Source organism: Plecotus auritus, assembly GCF_963455305.1.
Source record: "Plecotus auritus genome assembly, chromosome: 6".
Classification (NCBI taxonomy): Eukaryota; Metazoa; Chordata; class Mammalia; order Chiroptera; family Vespertilionidae; genus Plecotus; species Plecotus auritus.
In genome coordinates this window covers 144,930,116-144,952,585 of record NC_137773.1, presented here as the reverse complement: position 1 = coordinate 144,952,585, position 22,470 = coordinate 144,930,116, and the positions used below count along the sequence as shown (strand labels likewise).

The following is a 22,470-nucleotide window of genomic DNA, read 5'->3' as shown; positions in this document are numbered from 1 at the left end:
CACAGCCCTGAAAAAGCCTCTGCCAGGGAAAGACTGTCTAAGGGGTCGTGTTTTTAAGAGGGGCTGCTCACTCTCAGAGCTAGGAACTGCCTGTGGAACTTCCTTTTGTGACTAACCCCACGGCAGCTGGAAGAGCAGAGTGGGCAGGCTCAGTGACACAGTAAGCCAGACCTTCCCACGAGTTGCGTGCACCTGCGGTTCTGTTTATTGGGGTTCTATTTACTAGGGAGGGCATTGATACAGAGGGAAGGAGTCCCAAACCCTTTCCTCCGTGGCCTCCCTCCCCCTGTACCCTGCCTCCAGCCCTGCCGCTCCTGGTCCAGGACACCCCTCTGCCCTCCCTCCTCTTTCTCCTCCCTGCTGGCATAGATTGACACTCAGAGCATAACTTGAATTACGTGCTTAAAGGTCCCCTTCCCAGCAGCTGAGGATGGAACAGAATGAGGTGTGATGGGAACAGAACACTCGGGTTGTAACACACTTTGCCTTCTCCAGCTTTGTCTCCTAACTCTATGTTTGTGTTGTTTCTCTGTGTGAAGAAACTTAGTAATAATGCAATCTGGGGCTAAGATGCTGGTCTGAGGGCCGTCTCACTGCTTTAACCCAGACAGGAAGGAGCAATCTGTGGACCTAGAGAAACCACCTAAGGGATAGGAGCTCTCTGGCTGTTCAGAGTTCTTATTCTCTACTTGCCCTTCCCAGTAGGGCTTCAGGGCGGTAGAGGGGGAGGCAGTATCTTCAATGGGCATGCAGGATTCCCGGGAACAATATGTTACTGATTTTGTATCAGTTAATGCACAATTATTGGCTTTATTTATTGTAATATTATATCCATGTGCCTATTCTTTAAACATAAATGTTCTTTCAATTACATTACCATATCTATAATTAACCCACACTAAATGAACATGATAAAATTTAACCAGGATTTTATTTTGCTAAATATTTACTTTTTAAAAAATATTTTTTATTCCTATCAGAGAGGGAAAGAGAGAGAGAGAAACATCAGTGATGAGAGAATCATTGTTCAGCTGTCTCCTGCATGCCCCACACTGGAGATGGAGCCTGTAACACAGGCATGTGCCCTGACCAGGAATCGAACCGTAACCTCCTGGTTCATAGGTCGATGCTCAGCCACTGAGCCACGCCCGGCTAGGCCTAAATATTTGCTTTTGCACTTACCTTCCTCCAGCATGTTTTAGCTGACTCCCTTCTTTTGGGGTCAGCCTGGCCTGAGCCCAGTGGCTCCTGACAGTCCAGCCTGCAGAGCTAATCTGCCCGGCTCACTGAAGACCTGGAAGCTTGAGACTCTCCAAGCCACTCATTCTCCACTTCAGCTGCAGGGAAATCCCAACTTACACAATACCCCTGCTTCCAACACCCTTTCCACCAACAAGCATTAAATTGGTTGCTGTTATCATAATGAGATGGGCTAGAGAAAGAGTTGACCGGTATTGTTTTGTTTTCTGGAATTTTCATAGAAAATCATCAGGGTGAAAAAGAGCAATAGAATGAGATGCTACAGTGTGTCTGTATTGTCTTATCTAATCCTATTAAGAACTAAGTTGCACTTTTCTCCCATTTAATGGATTAGAAAAACAAAACAAAAGACAAAAACAATGGGTCTTGAGATGGTAATCAGCTACTAAGTGGCAGAACTGGAATTTGAACCCAGGAGTGTGTGAGCAGCGGCCCTGCTCTACCCTCTGAGGCCAGAGATAACCAACTAGGAGGAGTGGAACAGGAAAAGGGAAGCTTGCAACTATTGACTATTTCTGAAAGTTGTCAAACATTTTAATCAAGGGCTTCAGTGGAAACCTGAGCCAAAATCTAAAATAAGCACATAAGTGTGCTAAGCCCCGAACGGAACCAAAATTTTTTTCATATTTTTTCCTGAACAAATGACAATCTAAATGAATCCATTAAACTGAGACTTAAGCTAAAAAGAAAAAACAACAAAGTATTCACTAAAAAAAAAATCATACCAAAACTGACATCTTATTAGGTCCTGGTTTAAAGTCAGAGAGAAGAGATCCCAAGACTTTGCCTTCCAAACATCCCCTTGGTGTGAGGGGAGAGGAGCAAATGGTTGGCCAGAAATCGGTAAACAGATGGGAGAGGGGATCAGCAGGGCCCAGGGAGCCTTTTCTTATGAAGGTGAAGATGACGCTATGTAAAACAGGCACGTGATCCAGTAAACAGTAGCCTAGCCTTGTTTTATCTGGCCAGGTTGGAATGACCTTCTGGCTCAGGGGCGGGGAGGGGGCGGGGAGGGGGGAGGGACAAGTAAGTACACTTGATGGAACTTTATCCGTGATTTAAGTATTTGTCTTCAACAGATTATGTTGGTCTCCTTCCTATTGAGCTTCTTACCAGAATGAGTAGTAAGTAGCTAATTTGAATGATTTTTATTTAAATTCTGTTTTTAATCCTCACCCGAGGATATGGAGAGAGGTGGAGGGAGAGGGAGAGAGGGAGAGAGAAAGAAAGAGAGAAGAGAGTGAAGAGAGGAGAGAGGAACATTGATGGGAGAGAGAAATATAGATCAGTTGCCTCCTGTATGAGTCCCCACTGGGGATTGAACCCGAAATCTAGGTATGTGCCTCGACCAGGAATTGAACCCACAACCTTCTGGGAAACAGGGCAACAGATGCTCCAACCAACTGAGCCCCCCTACCAGAGCTATTTAAATTCTTAACGCCTTTTTCTGCATGCAAAGAAGTGTTAACAAACAGTGCAACTAAAGAAAATCATTAGATGATAATTGCAATTGAATGCCCAAATATGAGCTGAGTCTCAGATGTCCCCGCCCTCTGCTTCAGGGAAGAACGCAGTGAGCCCCTTGGGGTGTGAAGCACTGTGAGGGGCATGGGAGCCTGGCACACAGAAGTAAAGCATTTTCCCTGCCATTGAGGAGCTTCACTGTTTCTAGATTTAAGGCCTGGGATGAGGCGACTAAGAAGAATTAGTAACAGTCATTCCAATAATAGCTGATATTTATTAAAGCTTGATTTTGTGCATGTCACTACGCCAAACATTTCATAAGTATTACCGTTTAATCCTCACGTTAACCCTGGTAGATTCTTTTATTAGCTCCATTTTGCAGATGAAGAAACTTGTCCTGCCCTAGCTTTGTGGCTCATTTGGTTCCAGTATACCAGAGGTGGTCGTTCGATTCCCAGTCAGGGCACATACTCAGATTGCAGGTTCGATCCCCAGTCAGGACGTGTCTGTCTGTCTGTCTGTCTGTCTCTTTCTCTCTCTCTCTCTCTCTCCCCCTTTCTCTCTCTGAGATCAATAAAAACAAACAAAAACATTTTTAAGAAAGAAATGTGTCCAAGGTCACAGCCAGAGGTGACAGAGCCAGGTCCACCTGACAACGAAGTTGAGGCTCTTCGCCACTGTGCAGGACTGGACATGGTCTGGCTGACCCTAAATTAACCTAAATTACCCTTAGGGAGAGCCCTGTTTCATGAATGGACTAATCCAGTGCCTTGGGGTCTCAGTTTGCCTCGTTCAGTAGCTTTAGTCTCCCCATTACGCCTTTTCTGTACCTCCATCCGGTAGTAGCTCCTGTGTTATACTCAGTGACTGGTGGATGATAGGCAGTCGATAAATATGATTTTGAGATGGAAGTGGATCAAAATCAAAATAATATCTTTGCATGTTATACATTACTTTGAAGCTTATATTTTTTAAGAAAATAAAAGTAGAATGTTATGGAATATTATCAATTTCCCGTTAAGTGTTCACCCCAGGGCCACTGGGTGGTCCGTATTAAAGGCGTGGCCCCTTCTGGCAGGGGATGCAGCCCTCACCAGGGCACTGTACTGGCCACGCCTCCCTCGCCCCCACAGCACACCACAGGCATAACCTGCCCGCCTGTGCGTGGCAGCCCTGCTCAGGTCCAGGCTGGGTCGTGAGCTGATGAGGCTTCGATAGTAAGAAGGTGTGGAAAAGCCACGTTTATTTCCTGGTGCCCCTGAACCCGACACGGAGAGTGTGGTTTTGAATCATAGCGTCGGGTGTGGACCCCAGCTCTGCCGCACAGGAGCTAAATGACCTTGGTCAGGTTGCACAACTTCTCTGGGTCTGGGTGTCCTCGTTTGCTAAGTAAGGTTGCTGTGAGGCTTAAACGGGCTGGGGTGTGTGAACGGCACTGGGCACGGCACGTGCGCGTGCCTGTTAGGTATCAGAGGCGCAGCGCGTGGCTGGCATATTTAGGTGACCTTCGCCTGCCAGAGGAGTAAGTCACGTTGGGGACATTGACGCAAGTGTGGTGGGGTGGCAGTGTCCCTCTACGGCAACCCTCAGGAAAGCTGCTGGGAGGGGCTCCGTCACAAGCAAGGGACATCACGGCCTGTTTCTGCATAGTGTAGTTAGAAGCCATGGGCCAGCTCTTCTGCACAGCATAACGCGGTCATTTTCAGCAGAATGCAGAAAGCACCCCTCCCCAGACCCTATCTGCCAAAACTCCGACTCAGTGCCGGGGGCCACCTAGCTCATGTTCTGTCTGTGGCTCCACGGGTGAGTCTGCCATGCAGCTCTGCTGAGAACTACCATCATAGGCACACGTTCTAATGCCTTTTCCATCTGACTGTTGGTTGCCTAGTGGGGGAAGAGGGTTTGTGTCTGCTTCTGAGTGGGTCACATATCGGTGCGCCGGGAAGCACAAGCACCCAAGGTCAGTGACCCAGAAGCAGGCCACAGGCCCAGGGGTGCTTTGCTCAGCCCAGCACCCTCTCCCAATTAGCTGCTTGTGAGAGGAGGCTGAGTGAGGGGGACGTAGGAAGGGCCCGAAAAGGAGGTCTAGGGAGGGAGACCTCTGGGGGTGCTGGGCGGGAAAACATCGGGTGGAAACAAGGTTCTTCACAAACACACCACACCGAGGCCTCACACCCACGTGTTGCCAACTTTAAATTTTTAGTATTAAAAAAAAAAGTTGATTTTTAAAAAGTCCATTGCCAATTCATTCCAAGCAGTCAGGAGACGAAGGCCAAACCCTTGGAGTCTAAAGGGTAAAAGAACAAAATTCAACAGAGTAAAATGTAAAGGTCTTATTGGATTTATTCCGTGACTCACGAATAGAGCAGCATCCAATCTGATTGAAAGGCGCCCCTAAAATACAAGGCAAGAGATGTTACGGGCAGAAGGGAGCAAATCAAGGGAATTACACGGAGCCAGAATGCAGGCTGGTTATTGCAAGGTTACTTTCCACACAGGCGACAGCAGGGGTGTGTCAGGAAGGTGACCTCACTAAAGCTGGTCAGTCCATTTCCGATGGACTTGTCTAAGATGCCACTTCTGGGAGAACCTAAGCTAAGTTTCGTTTTGGTGACGTGAGGGAGACATAGGAAGGACCTGAGCAACTCCGTGTTGGGCCTGTTGTCTTGTCTTTAACAGAACAAAGCATATCAGTAAAGCCTGAAGGATTGCTCTTTTCCTTCCTTTGAGCCCAGCCAATAAGAAGACGACATTTTTGGTGTTTCCAAGTTGTGTTTCAGTGTTTTAACTTATTTGAAGAGGAACGACTTTTTGGGTAATGGATGGCCCTGGCTTGTCTTTATCAAGCTCAGCTTTAGGCAGTGTTGATTGGGGTGTGGGGGGTGTGGGGTGTGTGTGTTTCTTTTTCCTTTTACCAGATCAGAACAGCCCTCTTGACTTTTTTTTATGTTCGTCGAATATATTCTCCCTTTCAGCATAGTTGACAAACAGCATTGACCTACCACTGGATCCAGAAAGCTCGGTGACAGTGCCAAGGGTGGTGGGTCAAGCTTAGTGTGTGGCTGCCTTTTCTGTTTGCATTCATCTGATCAAGGCCTGTTAACACCTGGTATGTGCCACATGCGGTGCTGGGAGCTAGGGAGGCTGTGGCAGACAGTCTCAGTCCTCGCAGAGTTCATCCTCCTGTGATAAAAGCACACATTTGTCAGAGGACCTTATGAGCCTTGGTAAAGATGCTGGACTTTGGATTTAAGGTTTTCACAAGCCTTGCAGACTGTATCTCAGCTTCATGTTGGCAGGGAGACCCTCCCTCTGTCCTAGAGAAGGCTCAAACCCAAAGCTCATGCCCACGGATCTCATTCTGTGCCCTGACTGACGGGTCCCCAGCAGGGCCCCTGGTCCGGCTGCACCATCCCCAGGCCTCTAGTGAGAGAGAAAGCTCAACACTCGTGGTGGGGAGGGGAGGCACATGAATTCACTTCAGATTAGCAAATCCTGATCCTCTGTCTCCTGAATTCTCCGACTGAATTGGCAGCAAGCTGTTAAATATCAACTTTTCTAATACTAAAAATGTTACGTCGACAACATACGGGTATAGTGTAAGGGCCTGGCATTGGGAACATTCTGTGCTGTAAGCGAGGCTATGATTGACGGCATGTTCAGGTGGCACCTTGAAAAGGCCACTTGTGCCAACCCGCTGCAAAGGGTCCCTGGCCCGAGGCTCGTCATCCAGCACTGCTCAGGTTGCCCTGGTACCCGCTGCCCCTGGTCAGGAGTCTGCTTGCCTTACTTAACTCTGACCCTCAGCTGCCCTTCTTGGGGGCCTCTCTGGAACATTCTGCTCATGACAGGCAGCATTTCTCAGTGACTTCCTGGCACGTGACCCAGGCTGGCTGCCCCGGCAGCCCTAGCTCGTGAATCTCAGCCTGGGTCTGTTCCTGCTGCGGGCTTCCGCAGTGCTGACCCTGCCCAGTGAGCCTGCAGCTGGCCTCAGCGCAAGGCCGCTGTGTGCCAGATGGAGCAGGTCAGCTGCTCTGACTTCACTGCTGCTGCATGTGCAGGTGCACGTGAGGCGGGGGATGAGCAGGGCGCAGAGCAGGGTGCTGCCGTCAGAAGGCACGGCTCTGCCGCCAGCCAGGCACTTCCCTGGGGGTGGGATAAGGTCAGCTTCCGTGCATGGGGCTCGGACTCTGGTAATTCATTTAACCCTGTGAATACGCAGTCGTTTCTCCATATTATATGCCTGCAGGATTGTGAAGGGGATTAAATGAAGGAATATGGGGAGTGGATCACACAAAAGCAATTTTATTCCAAACCGATGGGGGAAATTCTGGCAGAGGAAAATGGCAATGGCTATGTTTACGGTGCCTATCCATGTAGAATGCTCATTTACAAAAACATGTCTATTTGCAGTACAGATTGTTCATTTAGGAAATGAGCATGTATTGGGGGCCTACTATGTGTCAGGCCTGTTCTAGAGCATTCCGATACATCAGGGCAGATACGTTACCGCCCTGTAGGGCTTCAGTCTGGCAGGCAGCTGGACAATAAATAATGACAAATGGTGTGCTCTACGGGAACGTTGTGAGTGCTGTGGGAGACATGGAGGCAGAGCAGGCTAAAGGGATCAGGAGCGCACGGTGGGAGCAGGCTGCTTTGTTAGTCGGGGTGAGCCTTTTCTGTTTTATGTGCATAGCCACCCCACGTATTCATTCAACAACTGTTTCCTGAGTGCCTGCCACGTGCCGCGGCCCGAGGTGCAGTGGTAAACAGGACGGCTAAGGTCCTTCTCCTCGTGGAGTTTCCTTTCTGGTGGGCTGAGTAGACAGTGAGCCTGCAAACAAACCCACGTGATCATTGTAGGTGAGGTTAAGTAGTACGGAGGAAATAAGTCAGACAGTTTGAGGGCAAGTAGAGGCCAGGCCGGAGCAGAGATGGGGGGGTCCCTCAGGTGACGTTTGAGCTGGGCCTGAAGCAGGAGAGTGAGGCTGCCACGGGTGGTGCTGGGACCAGCGTTTGAAGGACCAGGGCCGGTGGCACCTTGGCAAGTAGAACAAGCGGAGCAAGTGAAGGGAGGCCTATGTGGCGAGCACAGAGAGTGGACAGGACCCATGCACAGCGCAAGCCTTGCAGTCCACAGTGAAGGGTTTGGGTTGTATCCTAACATCAGGGGAATTTGACCTCCCTTGTGCTTTTAAAAGATCGCCCTGCATGGGGCATGCAGTGCGGACGGCATGAGCGGTTCTCTCCAGGGCCACCCGCTGAGCCGGACAGTCAGTTCTCAAGCTGATTCCAGCCGACACGCACTGAACCCTTACTGTGTGTCCAGCACTGCGCCTTGTGCTTTCAGTGACCTTTATCCCGTTCACTCCTCTCTGCCCAGTTTCTGGTACACCAGGAAGAGCCAGTCTAAAGTGGATTCGTTGCCTTGCAGGAGTCCCCAGAAAGCCGGGGTGCAGAGCGCGTTGTGAGTGGGGAAGGAGGGTGCAATGGGGGGTGAATGTAGATAGTTTGACACCAAAGAAGCAATTGGTGCTCGGTCCATATTTGGATAGCCCGTCCTTGCCACTAGCTGGAGGTTCATTCCTGTGCAGAAGCCAAAACGTACGCAGTTCTTCCCTCCGCCTCCCTGTGAGGTAGCGGGCAACTGAGGGGAACAGGCCCCTTTAGGTTCACAAGGAAGTGGAGTTTGGCTCTCGAAACCAATTCTTGATGGTTTAGGGTTCACCCCCAAAATGAAAAATCCCAAGGGTCAGGAATCCTGTCCTGGCCATTTTGGTAACTCGGTCCCTACCGCATTCAGAGTGAAAATGCCTTCGTCAGGGACTTGGAGTGCCAGTGGAATTTGGTTGAGACAAGAAACGGTTACATCTCTCCAGGGCTTCAGAGAAAAGCTCGAAGCCTGTTTGCCAGGTTTCTTAAGCAAGCGGAGTCTGGGCAAGCTTGATCCTGAGGTGAACCCAAGGTACCCGGGCCGCCCTGAAATACTTTTTCCAAAAGAAAAAGGAAACCAAGGACTTCCCCCCGCCTCCTTTCATCTTTCCAGCAAGCAGCCTGAATATTTAGCTGGACACATTGCATCATTCATGAATCTGGAAATACTCGTTCTCACAATCCATATGCACACAACTACAAGTCCAGAGAGCGAATGTTTACCTTTTCAAAATAATATATTCAGGTAAGGTCGTGCGAGCCAGTTTCCCTCTCTGTTGAATACACTCCAGCAGCTTCCTGATTTTAGCCTTTTGAAGGGCCCGGATTTCAGTTGAAAAACAAAATTCCCTTGTCATACTACGCCTTCTTGAATCTGATAGCTTAAGTGCATGGAGGTCTGATAAACCCAGCTCTTCTCGGCCCCTTTTGGGCTGCCCGGAGATGGCAAACCGAGAGGATTTGCCTTTTCCTAGACACAGCTGAATTCTATAAAGGGCTTCTGTTTTGTAATCTGTTTTCGAGATCTGATGCGTGTGTTTCTAACACCCCGTCACGTGGGGCGGTCTGACGCAGGCACCCGACATGACTATGAGAAAATGTCCTGCGAGGATGTGTGGGAAGGCGGAGCCAGGCCACTGAAGCACTCAGTGTCCGTTGTCAGGAACTTTCCACAGGGGACGGCAGACCCAGGCAGTAGATTCCATTGCGACATGGGCCTCACACGGGCCCAAAATGGACTGTGGGTTTGACTTTTGCAGGATTCCAGGTCAGTATCCTAATGCAGCATGTTCTTTTTTTAGTTGGGTTTTATTTCTAAGTTTCTTTTTATAGAAGAGGACTCGCAGGAGAGAGAGGAGAAAGTTGCTCTGTCTGTGCAGTTTTGTTATCACGTATGTACGTGCGTGAGGGATTGAGCGGCCCCGGGTGCCGCGGAACTCTCGGCCTTTCCCTCTGATCAGAAGCTTCAGGAAAATGGGGTTCAGTCTGGCCCAGGAGCGTGGCCTCGAATGAGTGACTTCTGGTTCTCGCTAAGAATGCGTACGGGATAGGGTTACTTCACTCTCTGTCTGCCATGTCTTAAAAAATGTACTAATGAAAGTACACCAAATTTTATTAACAAGCTCTATGGAGTTCTACAGAGTGGATATGTTGGTTATCAACTTAAAGAGGTTTTTCAAGATTGGGTTTTTTTTTTTGCATGATGAGAATTAGAATTTACATAGAAACTATCATTATAAGGTTTTTGACATCTGCGTATTTAATAAAGTTGCCTTGAGTAATTGGGGGAAGGAAGATTTAAATAAGCTGGAAATACTGGAATTTAGTTGGTCAGATCATTGCCAAAAATTTGTTTCTTTTTTTTAATCCTCACTCAAGGATATTTTTTAAAATGTATTTTAGAGAGAGAGGAAGGGAGAGAGAGAGAGAGAGCACGAAGCATCGATATGAGAGAGAAACATCTAATAGTTGCCTCCTATGTGCGCCCCAACCAGGGATCCAACCCACAACCTAGGTATGTGCCCTGGCTGGGAATTGAACCCACAACCTTTGTTTCTTTTGTTTTCAAGTTCAATCCCAGAATACTAAAAGCAGTATCTGGGATATACTGGGGAGGAGGCTAATTTAATAGATGAGTGCAGCCTGGGGGTAGAAGGGAGGGGAGTGGGCTGGGGTAGGTTGATGGGGAAAAAAGGATGACTTATGTAATACTTTCAACAATAAAGATTTTTTAAAAAAAGAATCATTTAGGCAAACAATGCTGTGATCAAGCTAACCTTGGAGACGGAGGCAAGGGTGCAAGCCATGACAGATGGCGCAAACAGAATATGGGCAGCGGCCCTGCAAATCAAGGCACCGTTTGCACCCGAGTGCCATGTGGAAAGGACTGTCCGTCCACCTGGCTTTTCAGCCAGGCTCAAATTCAAGTGCAGCAAGTCCTCGAATAAGGTTCCATTATAACATTGACCAAAAGAAAATCCCGATTCCTGTCTGGGGCCACTGTCTGTACGGAGCTTGCACATTCTCTCATGTCTGTGTGGGTTTTCTCTGGGGATCCGGTTTCCTCCCACATCCTGAAGATGTGCACGTGATGTGAAGTGTCCACATTGTCCCCGTCTGAACGTGGGTGGGTGTGGGAGTGAGAGCGCCCTGCTGTGGAAGGACATCCTGTCCAGTGTGGGTCCCGCCTTGTGCCCTAAGCTGCTGGGAGAGTCCTTGGTCACCCGACACCCTGGACTGAAATGAGTGGGTTGGAAAAGAATGATCTCACTATTTTTTATAAATCTTTTAAAAATGTATGTATAGCTCACATTTACTTAAATGATTAAGTGTTTTGGGTCTTTATTTAGAAGTTTGGTGATGTTTTTGTGACCAGAAATATGCTGGAGGAACGTAACTCTTGTTTATATCAATTAGCCTAGGGTAAAATTGTTTTCCTTATATGTCATTTTGTTTAAAATTGCAGTTTTCAAGAACCTACCGATGACATTAAGTGCTGGGGTGAGGAGTTGCAATTTTATTATTTATTTATTTATTTATTTATTTGTTTATTTGTTGTTGTTAATCCTTACTGAGGACATTTTCCCATTTATTTTTTTAGAGATTGAAAGGGATGGGGGGGGGTGGGGAGAGAGAAACATATCGATGTGAGAGGGGCGCATCGATTGGTTGCCTCCTGCATGTGCCCAGCCAGGGTGGGGGATGGAGCCTGCAACCAAGGTGCATGCCCTTGTCTGCAGTCGAACCCAGGACCCTTCAATCCACAGGCCAACACTCTATCCACTGAGCAATTTAAAATAAGGTGGGCACTGTGGGCCTCACCGTGAAGGTCATGCTTGATGATGCAAGGCAGCTGAGGGAGCCCTGTGGGTATCTAGTAAGAACATGCATTCAAGGAGAAGGAACAGCACATGCCAAGGTCCTGAGCGGGGGGCATGCCAGCTTCTTCAAGAAACAGCAAGGAGGCCAGTGAGGGAGGCAGAGAAATAGCAGGCAGGAAGGTCATAGTGGTTGGGACAGACATGCTTTCACGGGGAGTGAGATGGTGGAGGTTAGGAGAGCAGCATGAAGGCGCAGGAGTTCCAGTTTGGATGGAGGTCCTTGTGTTCCCTCCTGTTCTGAGAAGGCCTCCAGTGTTTTGCTGGCGAGAGCTCTGGAGAGTTAGTGAGGACTTGACTGTGATACTTCGGACCTGGAAAATTAGCGTGTGAATCTGTGTGACTGGGTGTATCCATCTGTGTTTCTCTGTTCCTTGGTCTCTCCTGTCTCCTGAGGATTTCTGCCTGGTATTTGACCACACTTGCATTCGCTTTGTCTTCAGTTCTTTTGGGCTTACAAGTATATATGACTTATTTTACTGAGTAAAATACTTTTAAAATATTTTCTTTTAAAATGATTTTGAACATTTTCTCATTGACTATAGCAACAGTTCTCAAATTTTTCTGGTCCCAGAACTCCCTTATACTCTTACAAATCATTGAGGGTCCAAAGAGCTTTTGTTTATCTGAGTTATAGCTATCAGTATTTACCATATTCAAATTTTAAAATAAGAGTTAAAAAAACTATTAACTTCTGAAAAAATGCTATGATAAAACCAGGCGTCTGACAAATAACATTTTATTTTAAAAAATAACTACTTTCTAAAGCAAAAAACATATAGTGGGAAAAGTGATATTGTTTTACATTTTTGCAGCTGGATTTTCAAATCTGCTTCTGGATTCGGTTGCAATATATTATTTTAGTTGAAATATGTAAAGAAAATCTAGCCATACATGAATAGGTAATTGGATAAGGGAGGAGTTTTTTTTAATCTTTTCAGTTACTTGTGGATATTCTTTGATACCACACTAAAACTCGATTAGTGCTAGTTTCTTAAAGGGTTCTACCACACAATGGTAGATAGTCTCATGAAAGATGTCATACTTGAATTTTCCAAAGTTATGAGGATGTTTCAATGACAAATATAATGATGCTTTCTATCTATCTATATAAAAGCCTAAACGACCGGTCGACCGGTCACTATGGCTCACACTGACCACCAGGGGACAGACACTCAACGCACAGGATCAGGCTCCCTCCTGTCTGGATCGGGCCTGTGGGGATTGGGCCGAAACTGGCGATCTGACATCCCCTGGGGTGTCCTGGATTGTGAGAGGGTGCAGGCCAGGCTGAGGGACCCCACCAGTGCACGAATCCATGCACCGGGCCTCTAGGTATGTATGTTATTCTAACTGTAAGTGAGACTAAGATCTTATACAATGTTAACAGTTGGCATTTTGCTAACCATTCTAACACAACAGTCTAAGAGAAGGATCAGACAATCCCACAGAAGTCAGTGGGGGCTTATAATCTGACACCCTGGAGCTCAATGTGAAATACCGTATTCCCCAGATGAAGGCAGAGGCTTGTGGAAGGTTCAGAGTGCTGTGAAGTGGGTGTTTTGGAACAAGCAGTAATTTTGAGGTGAAAGGACAAAATAGATGACACAGCATAGAACTAAGCCAAGACGGAAGGCAGCTTTTTTAATCACTTAGCAGGTGTTTCACCAGATCTGAGACTATCCAGTCAGGCTGGATAAAGAATTGAAATAATAAAAGAAAGAAAAGCCCTAACCGGTTTGGCTCAGTGGATAGAGCATCGGTCTGCGGACTCAAGGGTCCCAGGTTCGATTCCAGTCAAGGGCATGTACCTTGGTTGCAGGCACATACCCAGCAGGGAGTGTGCAGGAGGCAGCTGATCGATGTTTCTGTCTCATCGATGTATCTGACTCTCTATCCCTCTCCCTTCCTCTCTGTAAAAAAATCAATAAAATATATTTTAAAAATAAATAAATAAAATAAAGAAAAATAAAAAGAATTGAAGTAATGTATGGGCCTTACAAAAACCAAACTGCATGAGAATATATGAGTCAGGAGAGAAAATAGGCCCTACAGGGCCCAGAACAGAGAGACCTCAAGGAAGGCAAAAGAAACATCGACAGAGTGTGTTAATGGTTTACAACCTAATACATGTGAAGGACACACTCCTGTGATCTGTTCGGGGGCACAGAGGAAGCCATAAAGATTTCATTTCATTTTTATTATAGATTTAACCTCCCCCCCCCCCTCCAGAGTTCTAGAAAAGATGCATGGGAGACGAAAAGTAAAGGCAGGGTAAACCAGAGTAGAAGAACTAACGTTAACTAAAGACAGCGAGACAGTTGTCACACCAGGAACCCAGGCTCACAGTGGCTATCACAACTGATGATAAAGGTTAATTCTAACTTGTCTCAAGAATTAAGAGAAACATGGGGAATATACTGTTCTCATTATCTGAATTGAAGAAGTTGTTAGTAGAAGAGTACTTTTTCTTATGGCTGAATGAAATTTAACCAGTTAACTGCCACAATATTTTGAATTTAATTTAAAAAGGTCTGCCGCTTGCATCTATAGACACTTATGGCGTACAAGTGGTTAAAAATTATCAAATGGACCCTTACATAAAGGATGTTGAGTAACATAATGGACACAACTTATATCAGTTGTACAAAAGGGTAAAAAGAGATTGTTTATGTGGCCATCTGGCCTTTCCAACTGAATCAGCGCCGTGAGCTAAACGTAAGACTCCATTGCCACTGGGAGATAAAGAAATACCACCAAGCTCCGTGGCTTTCTGGGTGTCACTTGACAAGGGATAGAGAGACTGAATGAGTGGCTGGTTAGTGTATCCTGTGGACCAGAGGGGGTTTTTGTTAGTTTTTGTGGGGGATTTTTTTAACTGCAGGGGTGATATCTTATTGTACAGTGAAATTAGTTTAGTGAGTTGCTGTTGGCATTTTTTAAATGAAAGATAATAGAACAGAACAGACTGCGTCACACACAGTAAGGTCACGTTTTAATTTCATTTGTGTCTTAGGTCACTGGCGTGCCTGTATTTATTGTACACGCTCGGCACGAACACGGCTGCTTTTGACTGCCCCTCACAAGGGTACGAGTTGGCAGGCCCTGGCCATTCCAGACTGATTATAGAAATGTGTGGAGAATAACAAGAACTCGTCTCTGGGGAAAAACAGAGCTAGGATCCTCAGACCAGAGCCACTGTGCCTTTAAATTGTGCTAATTTAGGAGCCTGTGATTAGACTCAGTATCGTGGGCTCAGAAACATACTTTCCTGGCTTCATATTTTTTGTTTGTCTTCAGTACCTCACAGAGTTCTATTTGAAAACCCTACTCGCCTTTGGCTGTAATGAAAGGGAAATCAGAGAAGGAACCAGGTGGGTCCCAAAGAGGGGCAGGGTGCCCCTGTTGGTCAGATGTGGTCATGCAGGCTGTGACTTTCCATTGAGAGACCCTTGGAAGCCACCAATTAGGAACGGCTGCTCCTCCAGATCTTGCTTCTTCTCTGAGCAGGTAATAATACCTTTACATACAGGCACTGATTACTTAGGGAAAACTTAAAGAAAAATCATTTTCCTGCTTCATGAACTCTGTTTGGATCAGATCATCAGGCCATCTTTGGAAATGATAGGAGGCTTGTGGCAGGACCATGGCATTGCCCAGCTCTAGGAGTTCCACGCAGCAGCCTGGAGTGATGATGAGACCCTTAACATTTTGGGAGGGGACCCTGCTCCCCCCAATTTGGACATGTATATATAGCTACAACTTCGGAGAAAGTTCTGAGAGGATTTCCAACTATGCAGCTCTTAGCAATGGTCTGAGAAACAGGCTGGGGGCGCGATAAAGATTTAGCTTCTCATGTTGATTCCCAAGTCTTGGAAGCAACAACAGAATGACATAAAAACCTGTCTTTTCATGCAAAAAAAAAAAATTTTTTTTTCAAAGAGGTTGAAAATAATCTAGACACAAAGAAGGTCCTTGTGGAAGGGTCTCTGACCATTTCTCTCCTCTCATTTCAGATGACAGTCATGTCCCTTTCCAGGGACCTCAAGGACGACTTTCACAGTGACACAGTGCTCTCCATTTTAAATGAGCAGCGCATCCGGGGCATTTTGTGTGATGTCACTATCATTGTGGAAGACACCAAATTTAAAGCCCACAGCAATGTCCTGGCTGCTTCAAGCCTTTATTTCAAAAATATCTTCTGGAGCCATACCATCTGCATTTCCAGCCACGTCCTGGAGCTGGATGATCTCAAAGCCGAAGTGTTTACAGAAATCCTTAATTATATCTACAGCTCCACGGTAGTCGTCAAGAGACAGGAAACAGTCACTGATCTTGCAGCTGCAGGGAAAAAGCTGGGGATATCCTTCTTGGAAGATCTGACCAATCGCAACTTCTGCAATTCCCCAGGGCCCTATGTATACTGCATTACTGAAAAGGGAGTGGTTAAAGAAGAAAGAAATGAAAAAAGACAGCATGAAGAACCAGCCATCACTAACGGGCCAAGGATCACAAATGCGTTTTCCATCATCGAAACGGAAAATAGTAATAACATGTTTTCTCCACTGGACTTGAGGGCGAGTTTCAAAAAGGTCTCCGACTCCATGAGAAACGCTAGCCTCTGCCTAGAGAGAACTGACGTCTGTCACGAGGCGGAGCCCGTGCGGACCCTGGCCGAGCACTCCTACGCCGTTTCCTCCGTGGCGGAGGCTTACCGGAGTCAGCCCATATGCGAACCTGCCAGCAGCCCACCTGGCAAGACAGGTGAAGAAAATGGGGACGCTGTTGCCGAAAAACCGACAGCATGCCGGAAGCCCAAGGCCCTCTCCATCCCCCAGGATTCTGAACCAGCCACTGAAAAGACACCACCCCCTCCAGGAACCAACGTGGAGGCTAACCAAGAAAGGAGCCCACAGCCAGCCGCAGCTCTTTCTGGCTCAAAATCTCCCAACACTGAAGGAGAGGTCCGTCTCCCCAGGGAAGATGAAAACGTATCCTCCGCGGTCCCTGGGCCGCCAGCAGCCGAGATCCCGCCTCTGGTTTACAATTGCAGCTCCTGCTCCAAGTCCTTTGATAGCAGCACTTTGCTCGGTGCCCATATGCAGCTGCACAAGCCCACCCAGCAGCCGCTGGTGTGCAAGTACTGCAACAAGGAATTCAGCACCCCGAACAGGCTGGATCGGCACGAGCAGATCTGCATGAGGTCCAGCCACATACCCGTTCCAGGAGGAAATCAATGCTTTTTAGAAAACTATCCTACCATTGGACAAAACAGAGGTTCCTTCCCAGGTCCAGAGTCTTTATTATCTGGAAGTAGGATTGGTGACTTTTCCAGTACCGGAAGCACCTTGCCAGAGATGGACCACCTGGTTAAATTTGTTAACGGGCAGATGCTCTACAGCTGTACTGTATGTAAGCGCAGTTATGTGACTTTATCCAGCCTCCGCCGACATGCAAATGTCCACTCCTGGAGAAGAACGTACCCTTGCCATTACTGCAACAAAGTGTTCGCATTGGCTGAGTACAGGACAAGACACGAAATCTGGCACACGGGAGAGAGGCGGTATCAGTGCATTTTCTGCCTTGAAACTTTCATGACCTACTATATACTCAAAAACCATCAGAAGTCTTTCCATGCCATAGATCACAGACTTTCCATCAGTAAAAAAACGGCAAACGGAGGCTTGAAACCTAGTGTCTATCCATATAAACTGTATAGGCTGCTGCCCATGAAATGCAAGAGAGCCCCTTACAAGAGCTACCGAAATGCTTCCTATGAAAATGCTCGAGAGAACAGGCAGCTGAATGAGCCCGCAGCTGGTCCCTATGTTGTTCAGAATCCGCGCAGCTCTGCGTTACCTGCTCTGAATTTCCCAGAGAGCATGCACACCGTGGCGCACAGTCCAGCCGTCCCACTGGAGACAGCCACAGGTCAGAACAGACCCACTTCTGCCAACGTTCAGAACGCAGAGGGGTCCAAATGGGGAGAGGAGACATTGAAAGCTGATCTTGACAATAACTTTTATTCAAAGGAGATGTCCCTTCCTTTCTCTGAAAATGCTGTCAGTTCCAACCTCCCGGCCGGGGGGATGCCTGCTTTGTCTTTGAGTCATGGCAGTGAGAACTCGGCGTCTGTGATCAGCTACAGTGGCTCAGCGCCCTCGGTCATTGTGCACAGTAGCCAGTTCTCGTCGGTCATCGTGCACAGCGGCATGGTGGCTGCCCTGTCCAGCAACAACCACAGAGCCCCTTCAGGCTCGGCCGTCGGTCAGACCGTGAAAGAGGACAGCAAACCCGAGCCAGACAAAGTGGGGAGAGTGGTCGGCAGACACAGAGGCATTAAGGAGAAAAAGAAAACCATCCCCTGTGACAGGGGAGACGTACCAGAGGAATCAAGATACGCTGCTGATCCCGGAGGGTCGCTGAGCAAAACCACGAATGTCAGTAAAGAAACCAGTAAAATCGAAACCTACATCGCGAAGCCTGCTCTCCCTGGCACCTCCACAAACAGCAACGTTGCGCCCCTTTGCCAAATAACAGTCAAAATCGGGAACGAAGCCATTGTGAAAAGGCATATCTTAGGATCCAAGTTGTTCTATAAAAGAGGGAGAAGACCCAAGTACGAAGCGCAGGAGGAGACTTTGCCACAAGAGAATGACCTGGACACCAAGGGCGACAGCCCGCTCGACCTCTGCCAGTCCGAGTGCATGGAAATGAGTGAGATGTTCGACGATGCAAGTGACCAGGATTCCACGGACAAACCATGGCGCCCTTACTACAACTACAAACCCAAAAAGAAATCGAGACAGTTGAGGAAAATGAGGAAAGTCAACTGGAGGAAAGAGCACGGGAGTAGGAGCCCAGGCACCAAGTATAAATACCCGGCAGAACTGGACTGTGCCGTGGGCAAGGCTCCTCCGGAGAAGGCCTTCGAGGAGGAAGAAAATAAAGAGATGCCCAAGTTGCAGTGTGAGCTCTGTGACGGAGACAAGGCCTTGGGGACTGGGAACCTGGGAAGGCCCCACCGGCATCTCACCGCCAGGCCGTACGCCTGCGAGTTCTGCGCCAAGCAGTTTCAGAACCCTTCCACGCTCAAGATGCACATGAGGTGTCACACCGGAGAGAAGCCGTACCCGTGCAAGACCTGTGGGCGGTGCTTTTCGGTGCAAGGAAACTTACAGAAACACGAACGCATCCACCTGGGCGTCAAGGAGTTCATCTGCCAGTATTGCAACAAGGCGTTCACACTGAACGAGACCCTCAAAATCCACGAGCGGATCCACACTGGCGAAAAGCGTTACCACTGTCAGTTCTGCTTTCAGAGCTTTTTGTACCTCTCCACAAAAAGGAATCATGAGCAGAGGCACATTCGAGAGCACGACGGGAAGGGCTTTGCCTGCTTCCAGTGCCCCAAAATTTGCAAAACAGCTGCTGCCCTTGGAATGCACCAGAAGAAACACTTATTCAAAAGCCCGAGTCAGCAGGAGAAAATAGAAGGTGATATGTACCACGAAAACTCAAATCCGCTGGAGAATCCACATTTCATGGATTCAGAAGACAGTGACCAAAAGGATCATCTACAAACCATTGTTGGAAATGTCCTTTGAGTAGTGAAAAAAAAAATCTTCAAAAATATAAATTGGTGGGGTTTTTTTGTTTGTTTTTTCAATTAGCTGTTTTGTGTGTGTGTGTGTTAAGTTTAGTTTTGTTTTGTTCACATAACAGTCATGAAGGAGTGAATTGTAAAAAAGAAAATCTCATTTGTGAAAATTTCAGAAAAAGGATCCCAATATCTACATTGGGTTTTAGCATTAACGTCTTACAAAGTGCGCAAAAATGAAATAGCTGACTCCGCCAATATCCCAAGTATCTTGTGAAAGTTTATGAAGTTCTTAGCTGTGGTATTTCTGCCAGTGGCGGGGGAAGAGTTTAACTTTAGCCTAATTTAAAACTTTCTGGTTAGTGCTGTTCAGAACTGGCTGCTAAACTGTCTTTAGTCACTGGAGAAAAAGGTCAGACATCATGAAAATGTCAACTGCATAAGCAAGTTCAAAGGTAAATGGGCTCTGACAGTCATTCCCATTCAGCTTCTGCACTATTGAAAATGGTTTAAATTTAATGGGTACATATTAAATACTTAATATAGCTAAAAACTATGTGTGACATGAGTAACCTAAGTAGGACATTCATATATTAGAACTACTTTTCTGCAACACAAACCTTGTAAAATACATATGTAAATCACCCTAACTTTTAACTGTCCATGTCCCCTGTAGAGAATTATAACGATGAGCAATAGATCTGCAAATAATGAGGACTGGTGTAAAAACCAGTAGAAAGCATTTTGAGTATGACTTAAAAGAGCATGTCTATGCTTTTAGGTGGAATGCTGTTCTCTTGAGGTTATGGCTGAGCTGTTATTAGAATTGGTCTATTCAAGTCACAGAAAACATAGGTCATGCCTTATCTATGGGGGAAAGCCTTCCCAGACTTTACCTGTGGTTACCTGTGCTGTGTATTACTTTGCAATGGCCTCACCTCAGAAAATGAAGAAGGTTCACATTCTTCTGAAACTCCCTGCAGTCACCCATCCATCACAAGGCCATAAATGTGGAGGTCTGTTCCAGACAGACTTCACCCGTCTCAAGGGGTCAAGTAAAACCTGACACCTCCAGTTCCACTGAAGGAGTGTCTAGGAAATTTAACGCAAAGCACGCATACATTGGTGAGTGCCCAGCGCTTGAAAGGGACAGAAAGCCTAATCCCTACAATGACAGCTTTGCAGCCCACAAGCAGATACTAGTATAAAACAAAAGGACAGCAGAAACACACACTCTGCCCCACCCGTTCCGGACTTCAGTAGGCCCCCGGAAGGGATGACGGTCCTTGCCTCAAACAGCTTTGTTTGGGGTGATGAGGGAGGTAGAATATGGGGTGATAAGATTCCATCACTTATGTGACTCATATATATCCACAAAGTCAGATGCCTTGTCTTCATGTTTACAGACATCTAGCCCCCTTGCTAAAAAAGCCCACTTAAGTTTTTTTAATGTTCTTTTATGTTGACCCACACCATCAATATTGCCCTCAAAGTCTAATTGCCCTACAGGTGGTCCATCATCTGGACTAGGTCCCAAGAAACTGGAACTCATGATTCTTACTTTTTAAACTGCCATCATAGGAGGCGGAGAGAAAGCATTCCTATCCTTTGATCACCAGTATGAGCAGAATCCGGAAATCGGTTCAAGGGTGACCTGCAGCCATTCATGTTCATGGGATTTGATAGATGGAAACCCAAGGCTACCCAAGGTTGCAGAGTTACCATTATGAAGAAGTAGCTCAAAGGACTCCAGTTTCTCTCTCCAGATGGGATGTCTTCATGAAGAATGAATACGGATTTGGGTGGGCAAGAGCATTTAAACACCCAGAAAAAGACATGATCAAAGCTGACCTTGTAATACTGTAGTACTTTGCTGTTAACCCCAATATTGTATCTGCATTTATCTTTTGTTCAAACACATTCAGTTACATACAGTATTATATAGTAGAGGAAAATGGAAAAAATGCAAGCAAATTCAACTTTATTTTACACATTGTATATATGTATACCTGCACTATTCATTTGGTTTTGTTAAAAAGTCACAAAGGGCTGAAGAATTGATAATTAGAATATTGAATAAGCAATCCTGTGATCTACTAATTTGTTTGATCCCAATTAGGACTATGAATCAAGAAAAATAATTGTGTATTTTAGTCATTTTGATTTGAGGTAACTCCAAATAAGCAATTATTACATGTAGTGATGTCTCCCAGCCCTTACATGTGGATATTTTTTAAGTGGACTTGTATGCTGATAATTCTAGACCAAAGTAAATATGGCAGAATATTTATACATGAAAAAAATAATTTTGCAAATATTTTCTATAATTGTATTATTCGTTTAAAACGTTGACAGCTTGTGTTAGTTTCAGGGAGGGGTGTATATTTTGATAAAAAATACTTGACTTTGTAATTCTGTATATTCTACACAATTTATAGCAGAGCCGTTTTACGACAGCCTTGTCACATTTTTTTGTTAATTGTGAAAACTTTATTTTGAATGATGTTTAAGTATGCATTGAGTACATAACGACCAACTAGAATTCAAGTAAGTGTAAACAGTGAACATACTGTATGCTGTACAAGATAAATTGTAATTCGCTGTTTTAGCATCTGTATTTTGTTTAGAAGATATTATTAAATGCAGATGTTAAGGGTTGGAAAAAGTCTAATTTTATTTTTAGAAATAATGAATATAAATTTGCTTTTGCTTGATTAAAATAGCTTGTTCCTATGTTAAGTCTCTTTTTAATGTTTTAATGTTACTTCTTTTATGCAGCCAAGCAGCTATTTCATTGGTGTGCGTCACAGCATCCTGTTGCGTATTATTCGTCGATACATTTCTACCTCCTCACGTGTTTACATTCCGTGGTACCCACTTACATGCTTACTACTCAAATGCAATATGACATTTTTTTAAAAAAAGCAGCCCTAGCTGGTTTTGCTCAGTGGATAGCGCATCGGCCTGCAACTAAAGGGTCCTGGGTTCGATTCCGGTCAAGGGCACAGGCCGGGGTTGCAGGCTCGATCCCCAGTAGGGGGCATGCAGGAGGCAGCCAGTCAATGATTCTCTCTCATCGATGTTTCTGTTTCTATCTCTCCCTCTGCCTTCCTCTCTGAAATCAATAAAAAAAAATTTTTTTTTAAAGGCAGAATAAGAGAAGTTGAAGTCTTCTAGGAACTTAGTGCTTTGGATAGGCCTGATGGTATCATGATAAATCACAGAGTATTGGAAGTATTCTGCTGGACTCATCCACAGGAAACAAATTGCACTTGTGGAGTGCCAGGCACTTGACAAGGGTCTTTTCATGGGCTGTTTCATCCAGTCCTTCCCCAA

The 22,470-nt window shown here is 46.1% G+C and overlaps 1 protein-coding gene across 13 annotated transcripts in view; it reads left to right on the top strand.

Annotated features, from left to right (window-relative positions):
• The window catches only part of ZBTB38 (zinc finger and BTB domain containing 38), a 72,000-nt gene extending 50,133 nt beyond the window's left edge, over nt 1–21,867 (top strand). For 8 of the 13 annotated variants that reach the window (XM_080674615.1, XM_080674614.1, XM_080674619.1 and 5 more), the window contains one exon: nt 15,551–21,867. In XM_080674615.1, the coding sequence (XP_080530741.1) occupies nt 15,551–19,141 (3,591 nt within the window). In that variant the 3' untranslated portion in view covers nt 19,142–21,867. Of the gene's footprint in view, nt 1–9,275; nt 9,425–11,122; nt 11,158–14,834; nt 15,045–15,550 lie in introns of those variants that run through there. The other 5 variants (XM_080674616.1, XM_080674611.1, XM_080674609.1 and 2 more) reach the window with 4 other exon arrangements.
• The last annotated feature ends 603 nt before the right edge of the window (nt 21,868–22,470 follow it).